Below are 21,587 nucleotides of genomic sequence, written 5' to 3' on the forward strand. Positions count from 1 at the left end.
GTATCCTCAATGTGAAAATGAAACTGTGTCTCTACTGTGCAGTGGTCACTTCTACCGATACTGACATAGGCAGATTGGGGAGGATGAGGTCAAGTATGTTTTTCCCTCTTGGTTCCCTCGCCACCTGCTGCAGTCCCAGTCTAGCAGCTATGTCCTTTAGGATCCGGCTAGCTCAGTCTGAGGTGGTACTACCAAGCCACTCTTGGTGATGGACATTGAAGTCCCCCACCCAAAGTTTATTCTGTGCTCTTTCCACCCTCAGTGCTTTCTCCAAGTGGTGTTCAACATGGAGGATTCATCAGTTCATGATGGCCGGTATGTGGTAATCAGAAGGTGGTTTCCTTGCTCATGTTTAACCTGGAACCGTGAGACTTCATGTGATCCAGAGTCGATTTTGAAGGCTCCCAGGGCAACTTCTTCCCGACTGTGTACCACTGGGCTGCCACCTCTGCTGGATCTGTCCTGCCGGTGAGACAGTACATACCCAGGAATGGCAATAGTGATGCCTGGGATATTGTCTATGAAGTATGATTCTGTGAGTATGACTGTCAGGCTGTTGCGCAACTAGTCTGTGAGATGGCTCTCCGAACTTTGGAACAAGCCCCTAGATGTTAGTAAGGAGGGCTTTGCAGGGTCGACAGGGCTGGGTCTGCCATTGTCTTTTCCGTTGCCTGGTTCGACGCTGGGCAGTCCATCTGGTTTTATTTCTTTTTTGTGTTTTTGTAGCGATTGAATACAACCGAGTAGCTTGCTAGGCCATTTCAGAGAGCAATTAAGAGTCAACCACATTGCTGTGGGTCTGGAGTCACATGTCGGCTAGACCAAGTAAGGATGGCAGATTTCCTTCCCTAAAGTACATTAATGAACCAGATGGGTTTTTATGGCAATCGACAATGGTTTCACGGTCATCATTAGACTTTTAATTCCAGATATTTGATTGAGTTAAAATCCCACCATCTGCTGAGGTGGGATTCGAACCTGGGTCTCTGGATTACTAGTCCAGTGACATTACCACTACGCCCTAGCCACCCCTTCTCTGAACAATTGTGTGTTTGTTTGGGGGGGTGGGGGGTTGGTCCCTAGTGTGCTTTTGTGGGAGGTGGAATTTTTAAAGTATAGCTCTGGCCTGGCCAGCATCACGGCATCAGAAACGCCTGCCGCATTTTTATCTGAGTGCTGCACCACCTGGCGAAAAGAACTGCACAATGGTTTTCTCACCAGAGTCAGCACGAAGTATCGGGAAAATTTACCCAATAAGTAGCATACACTAACATTCTTACTGTAGCTGCGTGTGAGAGAATGGATCAATATTTTTAAATGCATAAATATCTATTTCTACATTATATATAGGACCATTAACGGTTGCAATAATAGCTTTTGATTGTGTCCCCTGCACAAAATTCTGGTATCTAGGAAGCAAAATTGCTATCTCCAGAAATTATTCTAACCTGCTTGTTATTCCGTTTGGGTCCCACCAGAAGGATTTGGTTCCAGATCTAATCATGGGAATGGGCTTGAGCTGGATGCCAGTAAAGAGGTGACACCATCTTCGGCTTCAAATTATCACTCAACCAAACATGACAAAATAGAAGAAACACAGAAAAATGAAATACTCAGCAGGTCAGACAGCATCTGTGGAGAGATAAACACAATTGATGTTTCAGGTCAATGAACTTCCATTGCTAAAACTAATTCTCTCTGTCTGCTGCCTGATCTACTGAGCATTTCAGAATCTTGTGTTTTTACTTCAGATTTCCTGCATCCTCTGCATTCTGCTTTTTGATTAATAGCATCATAACTGAGGTCTATGAGGATCAGGTGAAGCTCAAGTTGCTGAAGTCTGGCAAAAAGGTAGATGTTCATGGCTGTTGGGAGACCGAGAACTGCATCCCAGGATGTTTTCAGATTTCTTTAATCTAAAGGCCGATGTTGAGTTTTTTGTTGATGTTTTTACAGTGTTCAGCTCCATTCGCAACTCATTTTGATAATGGAGCAGCCCGTACTAGTGCACAGTAGGACCTATGCAATGGGTGATGAGTAATGGCCATTTCTAAGAACGAAAGAAGTTGACAATTCCACCTGACCTTCAACGGCACCATTGTTGTTCAGACCATGACCACCAACCTTCTTGCGGCCACCATTAGCAGAAGCTGAACCAAACAGTTAACTAACAAGATGGCTACAAGAGCTGAGAAGAGGCTGGGCTACCTCTGATGGTATCTAGACTCTGGGTCCCTTGCATCCCTCCACCATCAGCGAGTCAGGGATGTTGATGCCACAGGGGAATGGAACAAGTGAACAAATGTCTCTTCCCAATCGATTTGTTTGAATCCCCCCAATACTGAGGCTGTCTCTCGGCTACTGGGTGGGCCTTCAGGTGCTTTGTTTTTGAACCCCGCTGGTGTCGGGGTGTCTGGTTTCCCATACACTGTTGCAATCACTTCCCTATTTGTGTCCATTGTCCCTGGGATCGTTCCATTACTATGTTAACTATCCCGGAGACTGCCTCATTTAGTATGCGGAATGTTCGTTTCGGTGCTGTCTGCTCTCTTAGCAGACAGACTACACAGTGGATTGTTGCAGCCTGCTTGTGCTGCAAACATTGTCCATTTTAACCTGCAAGCTTTGTGTTCCTCCATTTTGTATTGAGGGAATGGCCAACTTCGGTGGCTACACTACCCTGCCATTTGGCTTGATATCCACCTCAAGCACCACTGGTGGACTAAGGTTGCATTATATACTGCTGTCGACAAGACACATTGTGGCAGCAGCACACTTACTTGAACAGCACCTCCCTGCTTGGCAGACCCTACCACTGAGAAGGACAACAGCCTTAAGGTCGTAGGATGGCCATTATCTCCATTTCCTCCTGCTAATCAGCCTCTATGGCAACTGCTTGGCCCAAGGTTGCAAGAAATTGCAGAGGGTGGTGAACCCAGCCCAACGCATCACACAAGCTTGCCACCCTCCCCTTGATTCTGTCTCCACCTCCTGCCAGTGACACCTTACACCAAGGCTTTGCCCTCTTCCAGACCCTTCCATCAGGGAGAAGACACAGAAGTCTGAAGACCCGCACATCCAGACATAGGAACAGCTTCTTCCCCACAGCTACTATGAAATGAAATAAAATCGCTTATTGTCACAAGTAGGCTTCAAATGAAGTTACTGTGGAAAAACCCCTAGTCGCCACATTCCGGTGCCTGTTCGGGGAGGCTGGTACGGGAATTGAACCGTGCTGCTGGCCTGCCTTGGTCTGCTTTAAAAGCCAGCTATTTAGCCCAGTGTGCTAACCAGCCCCTAGACTCCTCAACGACTCTCCCATGGACTGATCTGTTCCCTGTAAGAACTATTCACGATATCCTATGCTGCTTTTGCTCATGTATTTGCTTTGTTTGGCCTTTGTTCCACGCTATAACCAATCACTATTTTTCAATATACTTTGTTGATTGTTCTTTTTATCTACTGTGTATGTTCCCTTGGCCGCAGAAAAATGCTTTTCACTGTACTTTGATTGATTGTCACATTTACCGATCAATTTATCTTGACCTGGAAATACACAGCCATTTTTTTCATAATTGGTCCAAAATGCTGGATTTCATTACAAAATACCGTTGGTGCAGGACTTCTACCACCCAGAAAACAGAGGCAACAGGCACTTGGGAACATGACCCACTGCATGCTGCACCCGCGCCCAACTCCGAAAGCTACACAGCAGTTTGCACCCAAGCTGAAGTTGCTTCCTGTGGAAATGTATTCACTCTCGCAGTCGGGCCTTAAATGGGTTGATGGGGAGGGGAAGCATGACAGCAAGTTAATAAGAGCATGTGGGATGAATTAAATAAATGCCACTGGCAAGAGGAATGTTTCACACTGTTTTCATATTTTCAATATTAGTCCAATATTGCTGCTCTTTTCATTTTGCATTGCTTAATACACAAATTTAGTTGTCTTTCAAAATACAGTGTTTCTGTAGCCAAGAATCCAGCACTGTCAGTGAAGTAAATAGATTTGAAGGAAAAGAGATGCATTCAGCTTTAGTAGAGTTTGTATTTTCTATTGGGCGAATAACATGATTTGTTCACTTTATTTTGTGTTTAGCGACTGATGCTGATCTTGATGTGTTGATGCTACGTGAAGTCATCTTCCAGTTTATCATTACTGTAATGAAATGAAATTCAACTCGGCTGAACTGCTCTCCATTGCCCAGAAGCCTCCAATCTATTTTGAAAAGGAAGGCATATTGAAAACGTGTGGAAAATCCAGAACGAAGCAAAAACATCAAGGTTAAATTAGACTTATTTTTATGTGTGTGTCTGTCTAATTTTATGAAAGGGGCCAAAAATTAATACCCATTAGTTATCATAGAAAACTTGAAATCGACTCCCTGATGAAAGGTTCGATTTACTTTTTTCTAATTTACTACAATTAAAAGTTTTTTAAAAAATGGTTTCATTAAACATTTAATGTTCCAATAATATATTTTCTATAAGGATAACTTTGACTTGTCATTGAGTTCAAGATTTTCATGTCCACATAGTTTATGGCTCAATATGTAATAAATTATTCACTCAAACATTTGTTTTTAAAATTTATCTTACATTTGACACATTAGTTGATGCATGCTGTCCTTTTTTATTAGTTGCTGACGCATAGTTTGCAATGCTGAGTCTGTTGCCATAGCTGTCTAATACTTCTGTTTCATAATGTAATGCAACAGTGTTGTTGGGTCTATTTGATGTGACTTTTGGAAATAATGGAAATTGTATCGTAGACCTTTTTTCTGAAACGATGCTTATGAAAATCGCTTATCACGAGTAGGCTTCAATGAAGTTACTGTGAAAAGCCCCTAGTTGCCACATTCCGGCGCCTGTCCGGGGAGGCTGGTACGGGAATCGAACTGTGCTGCTGGCCTGCCTTGGTCTGCTTTAAAAGCCAGCGATTTAGCCGAGTGAGCTAAACCAGCCCCTTTTGATTCACCAGATTTAATATTGTTAATGTGGCCTCACAGGCACTCTATACAGCTGCAAGGTAACCTCCCTGCTTTTAAACTCCATCCCTCTAGCAATGAAGGACAAATTCAATTTGCTGCCTTAATTACCTGCTGCACCTTCAAACCAACTTTTTTGCTATTCATGCGCAAGGACACCCAGGTCTCTCTGCACAGCAACAAGCTGCAATTTTTTACCATTTAAATAATAGTCCATTTTACTGTTGTTCCCACCAAAATGGATGACCTCGCATTTATCAACATTGAGCACCATCTTCCAGACCCTTGCCCACTCAGTTAAACTATCTATGTCCCTCTCAGACTTCAGTGTTCTCTGTACACTTGGCTCTACCACTCACCTTGGTGTAATCTGCGAACTTTGAGATATAGACAGTCATTTTTGACTTTGGACAACAGTTTAAAAAGATCAACACTGCTATAAATGAACCTGGAACTTAGGTTGCAAGGAGAGATCGCAGAACTGAACGTGTTTTAATTTTGTTGGAGAAAATGGGATGAAAGACCTGGAGGATGCGGATATCTATTGAGAATTCAAAAGCAGAAGTTGCAGGTTTACCATGAGCAAACCAGAAGCCAGAATTACTCCATGCCTGATTTTTACACTCCACAAAGTCTGTGGAAAAGTAAAAATGAATAGCTAACCCAAAATTAACCACAATGAAATAAAAAATTTTTTGGGTAAATTTGGATATTTATTTATCCATGAGCATCTCCTTAAATTAGCTATGGGATTTCTGTACACACGGAATTTCATCAGAGATCGTGGCTGTAGCAATTACAAAAACTGACCGGAAGGAATGTTGTAAATTTTTTTGAAATTAATAATTGAAAGAAACTATTTGTGGATAAACATAAATAATGTAATTTCCCTGCAGCATGAGTTATAATTAGTTTAATTGTAGTGGAGTTTTCTGAAGTAATTAAGATCTCTACTCTGTAATCTTTCCTAATTTATATTTAATAAAGAATGTAAATTTTTGTACTGGATGTTTACACAGGTGTGTTCTTCTAATGAAGGTGTAAACAACTTTATTAAATTAGTTATATATTCAGTAAGTGCTCATGTAACCATGCAACCATTGAGTATCTTGGCTGCGTACTCCTTATTTAATTCTATTTAATGAGTTATTTTAAAAATTTGGTGTCAGTTTCATCAATATAATGGAATTCGTTCCTAGGTTCAATATTTCCTTAACTAATGCTATCCAACATTATGCTCGGTGATGTCAATTCTTTCCAAAACAAATGTGGTCCTGCTCACCTTGCGTTCAGCTTGATTGTTCACTGGTTTCAGATCATTCTAACTGATTTTTAAAACATAAAATATGCAGCACAGAAATTGGCCCAACCAATCCAGGCCAGCGTTCATGTTCCAATGGGATTTATCGGTGCAGTTGTAAGTTAATGGACTTTTGGGTGGCTCACCACGCTTGCTGCTGCAGGACTTGTGTGGTGATGCTGGAAAATTCTGGATTTTCTCTGAATCTGCGCTGTTAAAACCATTCATAATTTGTAAGATTTATTTGGTCACCCTCGCTGCCTTTTGGCAAGAGAAAAGATTGTACCTATTTAGACTTTCCTGACTGGTATAACCTCACAGTTCTGGTAGCATCCTTGCAAACCTTTTTTTGGGGGCATCCGCTCCATAGCTCTCTACTGTTTTGCATAATTTGATGACCTGAACTGGAGACAATACACCAAGTCTGGTCTAACCAAGATTTGATTCAATTTCTCATCTAACATTTGTACTTGTTAATTCTACCTCTAGAAGTAAACTTCAGTGCTTTGTTTGCTTTTGTTGTGGCCTTATTGACCTGTGTCGCAACTTTTGTTGATTTGTTATTTTCAAAATTAGGTGACTGCCTTATTTTTCTTACCAAAAACATCGCACTTACCTCTTGACACATTTGACAATTATATACCCATTGTTGTTCCAAGTTATATGTCACTTTCTTATTTTTCTCAACAAAAACATCACACTTCCCTACATTGACACATATTTGACAATTATATGGCTATTCTTCAAGTTTCAATTATGTCATCTTGTAATTTTATTGCTATCCTCTTCACTGTTTACCATCCTCCCCAATTGGGTGTTGTCTACAAATTTAGGAATTAGCTTTGATTCTAAATTCCAAGTCATTAATATAAACTGCTGAACAATATGGTCCTTGCAGACCCCAGTGTTACCACCTTCTGTCACTCTTGATTACCATCCTTTATCTCTAATGTCGCTTTTTGTTTTGTAGTCAGTTAGTCATTATTCTGTTATTTGTCCACTGAATCCACATGCTCTGACCTTGATAAGGTACCATATATGAGATGAATAAAGGCCGTGGGAAATCCAGATATATTACATCTTCTATATCGGCTTTGCATTTTTCTGTTACCTCTAAAAATAATTAAATGAGGTTGGTCAAGCAGAGTTCTCAATTATATTGCGTGTGACTGTTCATTATTATATTTTGGTTCTGATGTTTTTAACTTTTCCCATTCCATAGGGATTTGTCATTTTTAATATTACTGGTGTTAAGCTGACTGCTCTACAGTTTCCTGGACCAATGCCTGGGTCAACTGTTACATGTCAGCTATCACCAGTCACCTGGCTATATACTGGTTCCTAATGAATGAATAACTTTGTGTAAGATAGTGCTTTTGTTACTTTCAAATGTACGGATGCAATCCGTCTAGAGTAGGGGTTTTAATCCTCTTTTAGTTTGATCAGTTTATTTAATATTTTCTCCTTTTTCATATTCATGGTATCATGAAGATCACCGTTTGAATTAGCCGTCACAGTTTGCCTGCTGAAACTGTTATTCATGCCTTCATACAAGCTAATCCCGACGGTTCCAATGCACCCTGACTGATCTCCCCCATTCTATCCTCCATAAACTTGAGGTCATCTAATATTACGATCCCAGACCAGACCCCACAGTTGCTCAGATACTGGACAGAACCCCAATGTCTTATTTTAATTTTGTAAGACTGTGAGGAAAGGATACCCCGCTCCAGGAATTATTTCATGCAAATAACGATATGGTATATTAAAACAAACTTATTACGAACACACTATTAAAATATATTTAACATCACATAGGAAAACAGCTTTCAACTACCCCTTAAACAATGCTAATCAATACAGTGACACAATAACCCTTAACTGCTATCTTTATTTCTACTCAAACAACAAACCTATCTCTGATTCCAATCCAATTTTAAATAGGTTAGCACTGGGGAATACTTGCTGTTATAGAAATGTCTTGGACACCCCACTTAGAGAACGAGATTTTATGAGAATGCTCCAGAGCCACCACACGATCACTGTGGTCCGAGATCACTCCTTTGATCTCTAGAATCTGTGACCCGTGCACCTCCAAACACCTCTCCGCCCGTTCCAGAGAACTCTTCAAGGGTGCCACAGCTTCTTCGATGGCCTTTACGCGATTCTCACGCATTTCTTTCCTATGTTGATGGAATTCCGCCTTGATAAAAGCTGTCAGCTCATCCATCTGGGGCCTTCCAGCTTGCATCAGCCCTTCCCCCACCTACATGTTTACTATGGCTGCTGCAGTACAAGCTTGTTCCAACATTTCAACTAAATCTCTCACTGTTTTTTGCCGGGTCTGGTAACGAGCAGACATACCACTCCCGTGGGAAATTACACCTCCAGCATTCACCTACGTCTTTTCATCAAAATTCCACCCGGTATTGAGTAAAAAGAGCTCTCTTCTGTGACTTTAAGCAGGGTCTGTCCTGTACGTGACCACTCACTCCATGGTCACACCCGGATGTGCATGCCAGTGTTTTATAATGCTCCTGTGAAGTGCCTTATATTTAATTCTGTTCAAAGTGTTAAATAAAAGCAATTTCTTGTGACTGTTATTTTTAATCGCAACGTGCAATATCTACCTGATCCCTCTGCCTGTAAATACTGAAGCAAAGTAATTCAAATATTTCTGCCATCCTTATTGCCTCTTGATGATTCTACTCCCATACTTACTTTACATTTTTTATTTGTCTATGGAATGTTTTATTCATTTTGTTTTATGTTCCTTGATTTAATTTCATCATAACTATTTTTTTTTTACTTCTCTCCTGCTGTCTTTGTGATCTCCCTTGTTGTGCTTTGTCTTGTGTTTAGTGCACACCCCTTTCTTAATTTTTCCCTTGTGTCTTTATTTATCTGTGAGATTTCATTTGTGTTTAGTTTAGTTCATGTGGTTTTCAGAAGTCTTTTACATTAAGCAGTGAGTTCACTATTTATACAGATTTCCTGTAATTCAGTTTTGTGTGAATGAGCTGAAGGTAATGCACATTTGCAAGTGCATAATCCTGGAATGGGTAATCACTACTGCTATGATTCCAAATTTATCATGTGTGTCTCCGTTCATGAAAGCAGTTCCCCGGAGGTTCTCTACATGCACTTGTTTCAGTTGAAAGAAGTTTATTTTGTATGTATAGAAGTATCAGATCGTAATTCCCTCTAGGTTACCATATTTTGTTTTATTAAGAAATGCTACATTTATTTTAGTTCTGCTGACTCTTGCTAATTTGAACTATTAGTGATATCCACACTTGGAATTAGCTCTGTTGCTCCTGCATTGTTCATGATTCTTGGTTATGAGTGGTAGCCAGTTACCCTGGGTTGCAAGTGCACGTTGAGAGTCAGGGCAGGTTTTAGGCTTAATTCCCATATGATGCACTCACAATTGAAAAGCCTGATTACTTTTTCTGCCGAGACTTGTGAATGAGTTATTGCTGTTGGGAGACCCAGAAGGTTCCTCATGCATGTGAATCACAAAGAGTTGATGACTGTATAAGAGGAAGGAAAGAAAATGAATGCCTACCAAGGTGGTTACATTTTGGATGTGTCAATTCAAAGTGAAGTTTCTGATGTTAAATTTGACTAATTCAAGATTTCCAATTTGTATGGTGAGCACAAAAGGCAAATTTAATGCTTTCAAATTACAATATTTATATGAGCATATGCCTTTTCAGTGAGAACTGCTTTTGTTTACGACAATGCGAACAAGTTTATTTTGATGTCTGTTGCACAATATTAATGTTGCTGCAGCAAATTACCCGTGGATTGGTTGCCTAGCAATGTACATGCTATGAGCATAACAATCAAAATGAAGATCAACAGGACATTAACATGTTAGTCGAAGTAGAGAAGGGATGTGACCGAGCAGAAAGCATTTTGGAAGGTTATGTACCTATTTACTTGATATCGGTGTATTTGAGTTGCAGGTGAGTTTGAAGTCTCATCTATAAATGCAGTGGTAATTTCATAATCTATACTTGTATTTTAAAAAAAATAGTAAATATTGGAGCTCCACGTTCATTTACAATTTACTGTCTTTATGCTTTTATGAAAATTAGAATTTACTTTTCATATGAATTTGTTGAGAACATAACTGGAGAAAATGCCATTATTCGTAGGATATTATCAGATAAAAACTAGTGTTCCATATCTATTATTGGAGCACTCTGCTACAAAATGGCATATATGCAGTTGTTGCAGTGGACCATTAGCAATAACTCTGGAAAAAAGTGCTGCTGTAAAAGTACTTGAGTGGGTAAGATGGATAATCTATGCACAATTAGCTCTTTGATTTGTCTGTTATGCCAGTAAAAAGGCCACGATGGAAAATATGGCTTGAAGTAGTTTGTTTAGATAAAGGATCTGGATCTGCGCAGGCTGGGAGGGCCGAAGGGCCTGTTCCTGTGCTGTAACTTTCTTTGTTCTTTGTTTTGTTCTAAGTATACCAATGAGTTATCTTTATAGCAAAATGATAAACCATGGATTGGCAATATTTGGATTGTGATTTTGTTGAATAAATGTGTATCTGTATAATCCTTGGCAAATTCAAAATTTAAGCTCAGTGCTTAACCTTCTTATTGGTGGTAGAGATTATTTGCCAGTGCCCAGGCCAGTTCAGTTTTGCAACAGTTGTCAACATGCCTGCCTGTCTAATATTAGTAGTTTGAAATCTCATCACGGTACCAAAAATGTCATGCATTAACTTTTGTATTCATTAGTTTTCAAACATTTGCTGTTTGCTCTATTGAATAGAAATTTTCAGTACTTGTTATAGACTTGTAACATTGCAAATAATTTCATTTGGGGGAAAAAAAATTGTCCAGGTAAATAAGAATTTAATTTTGATTCAAGAACCTGTCCAGAAATCTGTTGACACCTTTTTAAAATTAACTTAACAAATGCTTATCTTTGCCGCATTTAGTAAGGCTCAAATTTTGTCATCCACTCTTGAGCTGATACCAAATAATCTCTCGACCTGCTTTTGGAGGCCCAGGAGCTGATGTTTGATCTAATCAATGGATTACCAACTAAGTGGAGTAGTATACTTGCATTGCTCCATTGGTGTATTTTAATGAGCTGATTATTATACAGTGCAATCTCAGCATGCAGCCAAAATGAGTTTTAATTGTTATGTGATGATTCTTTCATATATTTTCATCCTACAGACTAGGACACAAATGCTTTCAACCTGGTGGTAACATTCAAAAGTTAAATTTGAGGAAGATAAATCAGTGGACAGGGGCACAATCTACAGTGTCATAAAATAGTGCACGTTTGATTCCCATATTGGGGTGGAGTCTTGTGGAGGTGACCGGGGCCTCTGCTGTTGGTTTTTTTTCCCAGTGAGGTCACAGGATGACCGGTGTGGGAAATGGGTAAGGAAAGCAACACAATAGTTGGAAAATACAAAAGTTCAAATTGGTGACAGACATGGTGTACAAATCAAAATGTTACCAGTGCAAAGTTTGCAGGAATCTCAAACTTGCAAACCGATACATTGACTGGGACTCACTTAGTGCTAAGGGTGTGGATGGGGCAACGTTTGTAAGGAGCATCCAGGAGGGCTTCTTGAAACAATATGTAGATAATCCAACTAGGGGAGGGGCCGCACTAGACCTGGTATTAGGGAATGAACCTGGCCAGGTGGTTGACGTTTTAGTAGGGGAGCAGTTCAGGAACAGTGACCACAATTCAGTAAGCTTTAAGGTATTGATGGATCAAGGCAAGTGTCATCCTCATGTGAAGGTGCTCAATTGAGGGAAGGCTAATTAAAACAATATTAGGCAGGAACTGAAGAATGTAGATTGGGGCAGATGTTTGAGAGCAAGTCAACATCTGGCATGTGGGAGGCTTTCAAGTGTAAATTGATAGGAAATCAGGACTGACAGGTTCCTGGAAGGATGAAGGATAAGTATAGCAGGTTTCGGGAACATTGGATAATGAGAGATATTGTGAGCCTAGTCAAAAAGAAAAAGGAAGCATTTGTCAGGCCTGGGAGGCTAGGAACACACTAAGTAAGTGTGGAATACAAGAAAAGTAGAAAGAAGCTTAAGCAAGGAGTCAGGAGGGCTAAAAGGGGTCATGAAAAGTCATTGGCCAGCAGGATTAAGGAAAATCCCAAGGCTTTTCATATATGTATGGAGCAAGAAGGTAGTCAGGGAGAGGGTTGGCCCACTTGAGGACAGGGGAAGGAACCTATGTGTGGAGCCAGAGGATGTGGGTGAGGTATTAAATGAGTACTTTGCATCAGTATTCACAAAAGAGAAGGACTTGGTGGATAATGATTCTGGGGAAGGGCGTGTTGATAGTTTGGGTCATGATGAAATCAAAAAGGAGGTATGGGGGGGGGGGGGGGGGCTCGAAAAACATTAAGGTCGACAAGTCCCCAGGGCCTAATGGGATATATGCCAGATTACTGAGCGATGCATGGGAGGAAATTGCTGGGGCCTTGAGAGAAATCTTTGTATTATCATTGGTTGCAGGGGAGGTCCCACAGAAAAGCCAATGTTCCTTTGTGTAAGAAGGGTAGCAATGATAATCCAGATAATTATAGGCCTGTGAGCCTTGCAGTAGTGGTAGGGAAATTATTGGAGAGGATTCTTCGAGACAGGTTTTGCTCTCACTTGGAAATAAGTGGACGTATTAGTGAGAAGCAACTTGGTTTTGTGAAGGGGCGGTCGTGTCTCATTAACTTGATTGTGTTTTTCAAGGAAGTGGCAAAGCTGATTGATGAGGGTAGGGCAGTGGATGTTATCTACATAGACTTCAGTAAGGCCTTTGACAAGGACCCTCATGGCAGACTGGCACAGAAGGTGAAGTCACACGGGATCAGGGGTGAGCTAGCAAGATGGATACAGAACTGGCTCAGTGATAGAAGCCAAAGGGTAGCAGTGGAAGGGTTTGTTACTGAATGGCGGGCTGTGACTAGTGGCGTTCCTCAGGGATCAGTCCTGGGACCTTTGCTGTTTGTAATATATATAAATGATTTGAAAGAAAATGCAATTGGTTTGATTAAGTTTCTGGATGACACCAAGGTTTGTGGAATTACAGATAGCAATGGGGACAATTGGAGGATACAGCAGGATATAAATCGGTTGGAGACGTGACCGGAGAGATGGCAGATGGAGTTTAATCCAGACAAATGTGAGGTCATGCATTTTAGAAGGTCTAATACAGATGGGAAATATTCAGTATATGACAGAACCTTTAAGAGTAGTGATAGGCAGAAGGATCTGGATGTACAGGTACACAGGTCACTGAAATTTGCAACGCAGGTGGAGAAGGTAGTCAAGAAGGCATCATCAGCTGGGGCATTGAGTTTAAAAATTGGCAAGTTATGTTGCAGCTTTATAGAACCTTAGTTAGGCTGAATTTGGAATATAGTGTTCAGTTTTGGTCGCCACACTACCAGAAGGATGTGGTGGCTTTATAGAGAGGGTACAGAAGAGGTTTATCGTGATGTTGCCTGGTATGGAGGGCATTAGCTATGAGGAGAGGTTGAATAAACTTGTTTTGTTCACACTGTAAAGACAGAGGTTGAGGGGCGACCTGATAGAGGTCTAGAAGATTGAGGGGTATGGACAGAGTGGATAGTCAGAAGTTTTTTCCCAGGGTGCAAGAGGCAATTATTAGGGGTCATAGGTTTAAGGTGCGAGGGGCAAGGTTTAAAGGAGATGCACGAGACAAGTTATTTACACTGAAGTTGTGGGAGCCTGGAACTCACTGCCGGTGGAGGTAGTGGAAGGAGATGTGATAGTGACATTTAAGGGGTGCCTTGACAAATACATGAATAGGATGGGAATAGAGGGATACGGTCCCCGGAAGAGTAGGGAGTTTTACTTCAGCCGGGCAGCATGGTCAGTGCTGGCCTGGAGGGCCGAGGGGCCTGTTCCTGTGCTGTAATTTTCTTTGTTCTTTGATCCTGCCAATTCCAAGAGTCTGCCCCTGCAGTCACTGCTGATCGACCTCTAGAACCTGCATAGTTCTGTTATACCCCATGCTTCCTCCATGGTGTTGATGGACAGTAAATTCCACCTGGTTCTGGTAAACCCCAGCATCCCATCCTAATTTGTCTGGGACTACTACCAATGTTTCCGGTCACTCCCCAGTGCAGCTAAAATCCTGTTTTAAACAAATTACCTTCCTTCATCAAGTGGCATACCTTTTTGCTGCACATCTTTTGGCTTTAAAGAGTGTAGATTAAAAATTCAATCCTTGGGTAAAGTAACACATTAAATTAAAGGTCATTCGTTTACAGTTCTCAGAATAATGGACAGGACCATTGAGTTCAATCCCCATAGGACCAGTAGGATTTGCAGCATGCCATGTAATAACAATGCAATTTGAATTGATCAATTGCCATAAAGCCATTGTCCTGATAATCCTTTGATGGCTTAATAATGTAATTGGTATAAAATAGCATATCCTTCACTTGCAATGAACAAAATGGTAGGAGATCTTCAAGTAATATTTAAAACGCCTTGGGTATAGGGTACAAATGCTGTTCTGTAACGCATTTCTGTCACACTTGGTTGAAGATTGTCTTATTATTATAAAATAGCACATCCGTTGACTAACTGAGTAAAGCAACAGGAGATCTACTGGTATATTAAAAATAATGAAATCATCTCCTGTAATTATCGAGATGTAGGAAAAATAACTTCTCAATTCTGCTCTGATGTAATTCAATAGAATGCAGTTCTTAATTTTGAACAAACCTTGTGGGATAAGAATATAATTTGGGAGGGAAATAACTTCAAGAAATCTATTAAAACTCTTGCTTTGCAGCAGGGTTAAGTTATACTGAACTATAAGCAGTCCACCTACAGTTATTTACCACGTTTGGTTAGCTGATACCTCGGGTATCAACATTTCTGCAGATGTTATGTTAAATCACTGAATTGGCACATGCCTCAGTGGAATCTTCCAAGTCCCTAGCAGGATTTCTAGTGGACTGCAAAAGTCTGGGAAGTGATTTAGTTTCCTGTCTTGCTGTGTATATGCAGCGCTTGTTATTTACTGCAAAGGTGCCTTTCCTCATTGGATGCCGAAAGATTAGAAAAGCGTGAGTTTCATTGTTTCTTCGGGTTTGCTGTCGGGTGCTTTCTGTTCGGTGGTTGCCTGTTCAAATTGCAAGTCGGTTTGTGTTTTGTCCAGTTGCTGTTGACTGCTTCTGCTGATAGAGTAACGAAAGAATAACTGAAGCTGTCAATTAAGCTGAGGTGATTTTGTTTCTTTCTCCCTCACACCTACTGTCACACCTTACGATGCTGAAGAATAGGTTCAGCTGGGGTACTGGAGAAGTTGGAGAAACTACTTTGATTTCTACTGTAACCAATTTATTTTTTATTGAAGTCCACCTGGTAGAGTATATGTGCAATCACTATTATGAATGAGTTAATTTGCCATATTGTATCCCCACAGGGTGTTTTTAAGGAATATACTGAGTAGCAATCACCCACTTGCGTTAATAATTTATGAATAAACATCACTGATCAGACGCAAAAAATTGTGCAAAATATTTGTGGACTTTTGATCCAGATGCGTATCCATTTTTTAATGTTGTAAACTAGTAGTCATTTCTGTAATGTTAGGTTTGTAGTCTCATCTACGGAGTCTGTATTAAGTGCACATTCAGCTAGAAATTGGTGTAATGAAATTTCTCGCAGCAAGCAGCACTAATTAGACCTATGTCACCATTCAGATTTTTGTTTAAATCACAGATTGCTGGAATGGCAATACACTAATGGATCAGCAATGCTATTGCCAGATCTGAGATCTTGTCACCATTGTGCCCAATCGCTTTTCTCCCTCACTCTATTACCACTTGGCACTATAAACTGATGTAAACAGATGGCATAACTCGGTTAAGATGCGGTACTGAGAGGTGAGTGACTTGCAACCTCTGAAATAACCTGAAATCTACTTTACTAAAATTTAAGATTACTGTTAAAAAATTTATTTTAATAATTCAATTAAAACTTATTCTGCGAATGCACTTTTCCCACAGAAAGGTGAGTCAAGAAGTCAAAAAGAAGCATTTGTGGAACTTGTAAGGAGGACATAGAACATGGAACATAGCAAAATACAGCACAGAACATGCCCTTCAGCCCACGATGTTGTGCCGAACTTTTGTCCTAGATTAAGAACAAATTAATCTACACCCCATCATTCTACCGTAATCCATGTACCTATCCAATAGCTGCTTGAAGGTCCCTAATGTTTCCGACTCAACTACTTCCACAGGCAGTGCATTCCATGTCCCCACTACTCTCCGGGTAAAGAACCCATCTCTGACATGTAGATATTCTGGTCGATGTGGAAGTGTGAGTGGCTGCTGAGAACCACGAGGACAATAGCTCCTCCGACGATGAGCATGTGGCATGGAGCGAGGTGACAGAAGCCTTCACAGCATCCTGAACAGATAGCAGAGAAGTGCAGGGAAAAATGCAATGACCTGACTAGGGCAGGAAAGGCAAGCATTCAATTCAGAACTCTAGTTAAAGCATAACATTTATTTGCATTTGTTGGTGTAATAAATGTTATTTTGTTTACCATTTGTTTGTTCAAAGCAGAACAAGTCATAGGGTAAATCCGTCCCATGTGGTGGAAGGACTGCCTTTTTACTGGAGAGAAGATTTGAATGCATGAAAAGAGGCTTTTCACAGTCAGAAACTTGTGACTGCTTTTCTCCATGCAGAGCAAAATGACACAATAAATGAGAGCAGGTTAGACACGTGTAGAATCTGTCTCAAGGAGATTTATCTGGCAAAATCCTGCAGGGCTTCCATTGAGCAATTTATGGCCCTTGTCGAGGTTGGAACTGTATTGGTGAGAGAAGGTGAATGTCAAATCCCCTTGTTTGATCCACTGATCAAGAACCATCCAAGGCTGAGAATGGAGAGGGGTAGTTGAGATTTGTGAAATGTACATGTTCTAGCGCTGCCATGTTTGAAATCTTTCCAAGCAACAGTTTGGGAAAAGGAAATCTGAGTGGGAAGATGCACAGTACATGAATTGCCTTTTTCTCTGCATTGAATGTGAGGTGGACAATTGTTTGAGATGGCAAATTAACACACTGCACCATTGTAACATTTTGCTGATCCTACTTACTGGTCAACCGCAGACCAAGAGGAAGAGGAGGCTACATATCTTTGGGGGTAGTGGTGATTGGAACAATGTGGTACAGGCATTCCTGTCCTCATTTTGGTGCTAACATGCATGTGGAAAAACGCTTTAACAAAGACTACTTCTCCCCACCTGTCCATAGCCACCTCCCAATTCTTAGGCAACCACTTGTGTGGGCAGTTAAAAATTGCTCGTCATAAGTAGAGCTGTTCAAGAGCTGTGACTGTATCACCACCCCTCTTTCTGCCCCCCCTAACCACTGTGGACACAATCCAGAGTCATGAGTAACGAGGCACCGAGGTCAATTTCCACCTTCAAACTTTTCTGTACTTGCAGAGGCATTGCAGAAAATGATTGCTGAGAACGGCCCTCCAATGATGCTGCCAGCAAGCTTTTCACAGGAGGCTCTTACCAGTGGTCACAGCCAATCTGTTCTGCATGTCTCCTTGGAGAATAATCAGGAACCCACATTCTTAATTTGGACTTGGATGTGGAGCTGCCAGCGTTGGACTGGGGCGAGCACAGTAAGAAGTCTTACAACATCAGGTTAAAGTCCAACAGGTTTGTTCAAATCACTAACTTTTGGAGCAGTGCTCCTTCCTCAGGTGAATAAAGAGGTAGATTCCAGAAACATTTATATTGACAAAGTCAAAGATGCAAGATGATACTTTGAATGTGAGCATTTGCAGGTAGTTAAGTCTTTTAATTAGGTCCCGGTTGAGGCCGTACTCACGTGTGCGGAACTTGGTTATAAGTTTCTGCTCGCGTCCAAGAATCGGCGAGCAGAAATTTATAGCCAAGTTCCGCACACATGAGTACGGCCTCAACCGGGACCTTTACATTCAACCCCTCACCATCTGGCCTGTGCTTGCAAAATCCTACCAACTGCCCTGGTTTGAGACAATTCACACCTCTTTAACCTGGGATTACCCCAATCTCTGGATCTGTAAAGACTTGATTACTGCAAGAGTATCGTCTTGCATCTTTGACTTTGTCTATATAAATGTCTCTGGAACCAACCTCTTCATTCACCTGAGGAAGGAGCAGTGCTCCGAAAGCTAGTGATTTGAAACAAACCTGTTGGACTTTAACCACGTGTTGTAAGATTTCTTAATTAATTCAGACTGACAGACCAGGCATGGAAGTTATACCCTTAGCAAATGGGTCTGTGCTTGTGAGATGCTGGAGAGAGTAGGGTGATCATCAGCAGAGTTTGTTTGTTATCACAGTCTCATTCACAGTCATTCTCAGGCTCTTATAGATAGTAGGACACTTTTTATCATTGTTCTTGAAATGAAATGAAATGAAAATCTCTTATTGTCACGAGAAGGCTTTAATGAAGTTACTGTGAAAAGCCCCTAGTCGCCACATTCCGGCGCCTGTTCGGGGAGGCTGGTACGGGAATTGAACCGTGCTGCTGGCCTGCCTTGGTCTGCTTTAAAAGCCAGCGATTTAGCCCAGTGTGCTAAACCAGTCCATTTTCTCTTTGATGTTGTAACTTTGCTCTCCTCTTGCTGTTGTGCTACCATTTATGTACTTTTGATGCTGTTAAATAATACTTAGACAAGTAATTTGTAACTTCATATTTTCTAATTTTTTGAAAGTTAAGGATATACAATACTTTTTGATAATGTAGTTTCTCAATCTCATCTTTATTAAATGTTTTGTTTAAATTGTTGCATTAAATAAAAACTCCATTGTTTCACTTTTAATCTTGTTGTTCCTTTGTGCCACAATGGGGAACTCATTCCATGGATTTGCACTGGACTTTCTGGTCCACTTCATTGCTGCTGGGGGAGGGTTCCAAAAAACTGTCATCGTCCGAATACTGTCACTAGCTGCCACTACATCCCTTGCCCACTGAAGCTGTGCCTTTCTCAGTTGAGGAGGACATTTGGGATGGTTAGTTCAGATGCATCAGTCCTCCTTGCAGAGAATAATTGTGCCGAGTGTGGCACATCACCCAAATAAAAAGCCATCCAGTTTATCCAGGCATTGGAAGCCTGATTTCAGCACCCTATCTATTCTCCCCATTATTTGGCATGCGTGCTTGTTGTACCTTTTCTGTGCACCAGCGTTGGTGATGCTGAAGGGTCAGTAACCATTTTGGTGAGGAGGCCATTTCACGTACTAATTTCAAGTGATGAAATAGCTTTGAATTCTAAAAAATATCACCTTCTGGCACTAACAGGAGTGTGGATGGCAAGTACAAATAGACAGCTGAGACAAATGAAAGAATTAAACAAAAACCCTTGGGAACACTTCATTACTTTCTGGAGAATATATCTACAGCTTCACTCTTCCATTTCTGAGCCTCCAAAATAGAGTGTCATGTCAGGACCATAAATCAGATCATTAGCAGAGTCCCTAGTGATGTTAATTACCAGCCCTATATGGCTCCAGTCGGAATAGTCCCTATTAGCATTGTAAACTCAGCAATTTTGCGATTTGTCATTAACTTCTGCGGGGAGGCTCATTGTGAGTTAGGACATCCGTCAGCTATGGCGAGGCCAATGGTGTAAACTCATGGTGTACCTCCTTTACTCTGAATATTGCTGTATTTTTATGTATTGATAATGACATGCTCTGAAAATGTGTTTTCTTTACAATCCCAGCAATATCCGGCCCATTGTAAGATTAAATTAGATTTGTTTCATTTTCTTTGTCAACATAGGCGAGCAATAAGCATCTTCCAGTGCAGTGGTGATCTTCACTCATGCTTCTGGGTTTATAAACTGATCGCAAATGTACTGTATGTAGAGGATTAGGTTTACAGCAAACATTAAATGAAGGATCATTAATCATTCCTGCATGGTCAGATACTCGTTCTGTTCCACCAAAAATGAATAAACAATTTAAGTAAATTTACAATAGCTGCATGATGCCTCCACTACTTACATCCGGATGTGTGTCACAGGAGCTACAGATTGCTTCTCTTGTGATTTGGTGGTCCTCTTCATTAAAAATATAATGTTAACTTCAAACCTCTCCTGTCTTGTTACTGCTTTACACTGACTTTGTTTCACTGACTTTGCTGTTTAATGTAAAGATAGTGTGTATGTGGCAGCAGAGTGTAATAACCACAATATACTGGAGCATTTTATCAAAGCTTACACTACAGCATTATCCAAACCTGCAATCTCCCCCACCTTGAAAGGCACGGGCAGACAAGCATATGTTTGTTTGATATATGTGTATCTTAAATTATTTGATGCATCTATTTTAACAAAATGTGTCCCATCTACTACCTTACCACTGCTGAGTAAACTTGGGGTTAATTGAATTGTAATTGGCTGAGATTTGAGGGTGAAGAGTGCAACCTTTTTCTTAGGGTCAGAAGGATGCAAAAAAACAAAGTCTGCCAATCACTGGAGCTCACCTGAAACTTCACCTCTTCAGATAAAAACAAATGTAAATCTTACTGGTTGTCCTGCTTCAGATCGCCAAATTATTACTAATATTTCTGTCTGTTGCCACCTACTGGTGGGACCTCTTTTAAGGCATCTTTAGTCAGTGACACAATGTTGATGAAGGCAAAGACAAAAATTGTTGCTTTGTGGGTTAGTTCATGGTTTTCTCTTGCCTCCCTTTTGAATCCACCTTGACATTTTTTGTGTGTTCAGCATGGAAGTATGAAATAATATCATGCACATGGAAGACATTAGCCCGCCAATAGCGACGGCCATGGTGTTGATGTTCAAAGTGCTCTTGTATGGATCCCTGTAGGTAAGGGTTTATGTAATCATGGCACTGCCAAGACATTTATAATGAGTCTTTGCTGCGCCTGTCACTGATACTGTGGCGAATTAGACATTGCCTTGTGTCATATTTCAAGCCTTTAAATAGCTGATGCATGTCTTTCAACATAATCTTCAGATTGTGTAGGAGCCAATAGACCTTCTGGATGCTCATAATTGAAACCAAGGAGAAGAGGGTTAGCAGATCTGTTTCAGTGCCGTTAAATGTTGGTGCATTTCCTGTACTGGCAAGAGTTGCAATTCATAGCAAGTTAGTGAAGTCAATTGTTAGTCTAGATCTTTGCGGTTTTGGCAGAAGTGCTTTTAGCACTATGGATTGTTTGATTTGTTTTCTTGATTTTTGTTGACTGACAGTGGTAATGTGATCTAG

General features: G+C 40.7%; 1 protein-coding gene across 1 annotated transcript in view; it reads left to right on the top strand.

The window, feature by feature from the left end:
• Window positions 1-21,587, top strand: part of inpp4b (inositol polyphosphate-4-phosphatase type II B) — a 1,043,608-nt gene that overhangs the window by 37,947 nt on the left and 984,074 nt on the right. Inside the window, exon 2 of the mRNA XM_038792440.1 lies at window positions 4,099-4,283. Within this exon, the coding sequence (XP_038648368.1) occupies window positions 4,169-4,283 (115 nt within the window). The 5' untranslated portion in view covers window positions 4,099-4,168. The remainder of the gene's footprint in view (window positions 1-4,098; window positions 4,284-21,587) is intronic.

The sequence above is a fragment of the Scyliorhinus canicula genome, chromosome 3 (assembly GCF_902713615.1).
Source record: "Scyliorhinus canicula chromosome 3, sScyCan1.1, whole genome shotgun sequence".
NCBI classification, from domain to species: domain Eukaryota; kingdom Metazoa; phylum Chordata; class Chondrichthyes; order Carcharhiniformes; family Scyliorhinidae; genus Scyliorhinus; species Scyliorhinus canicula.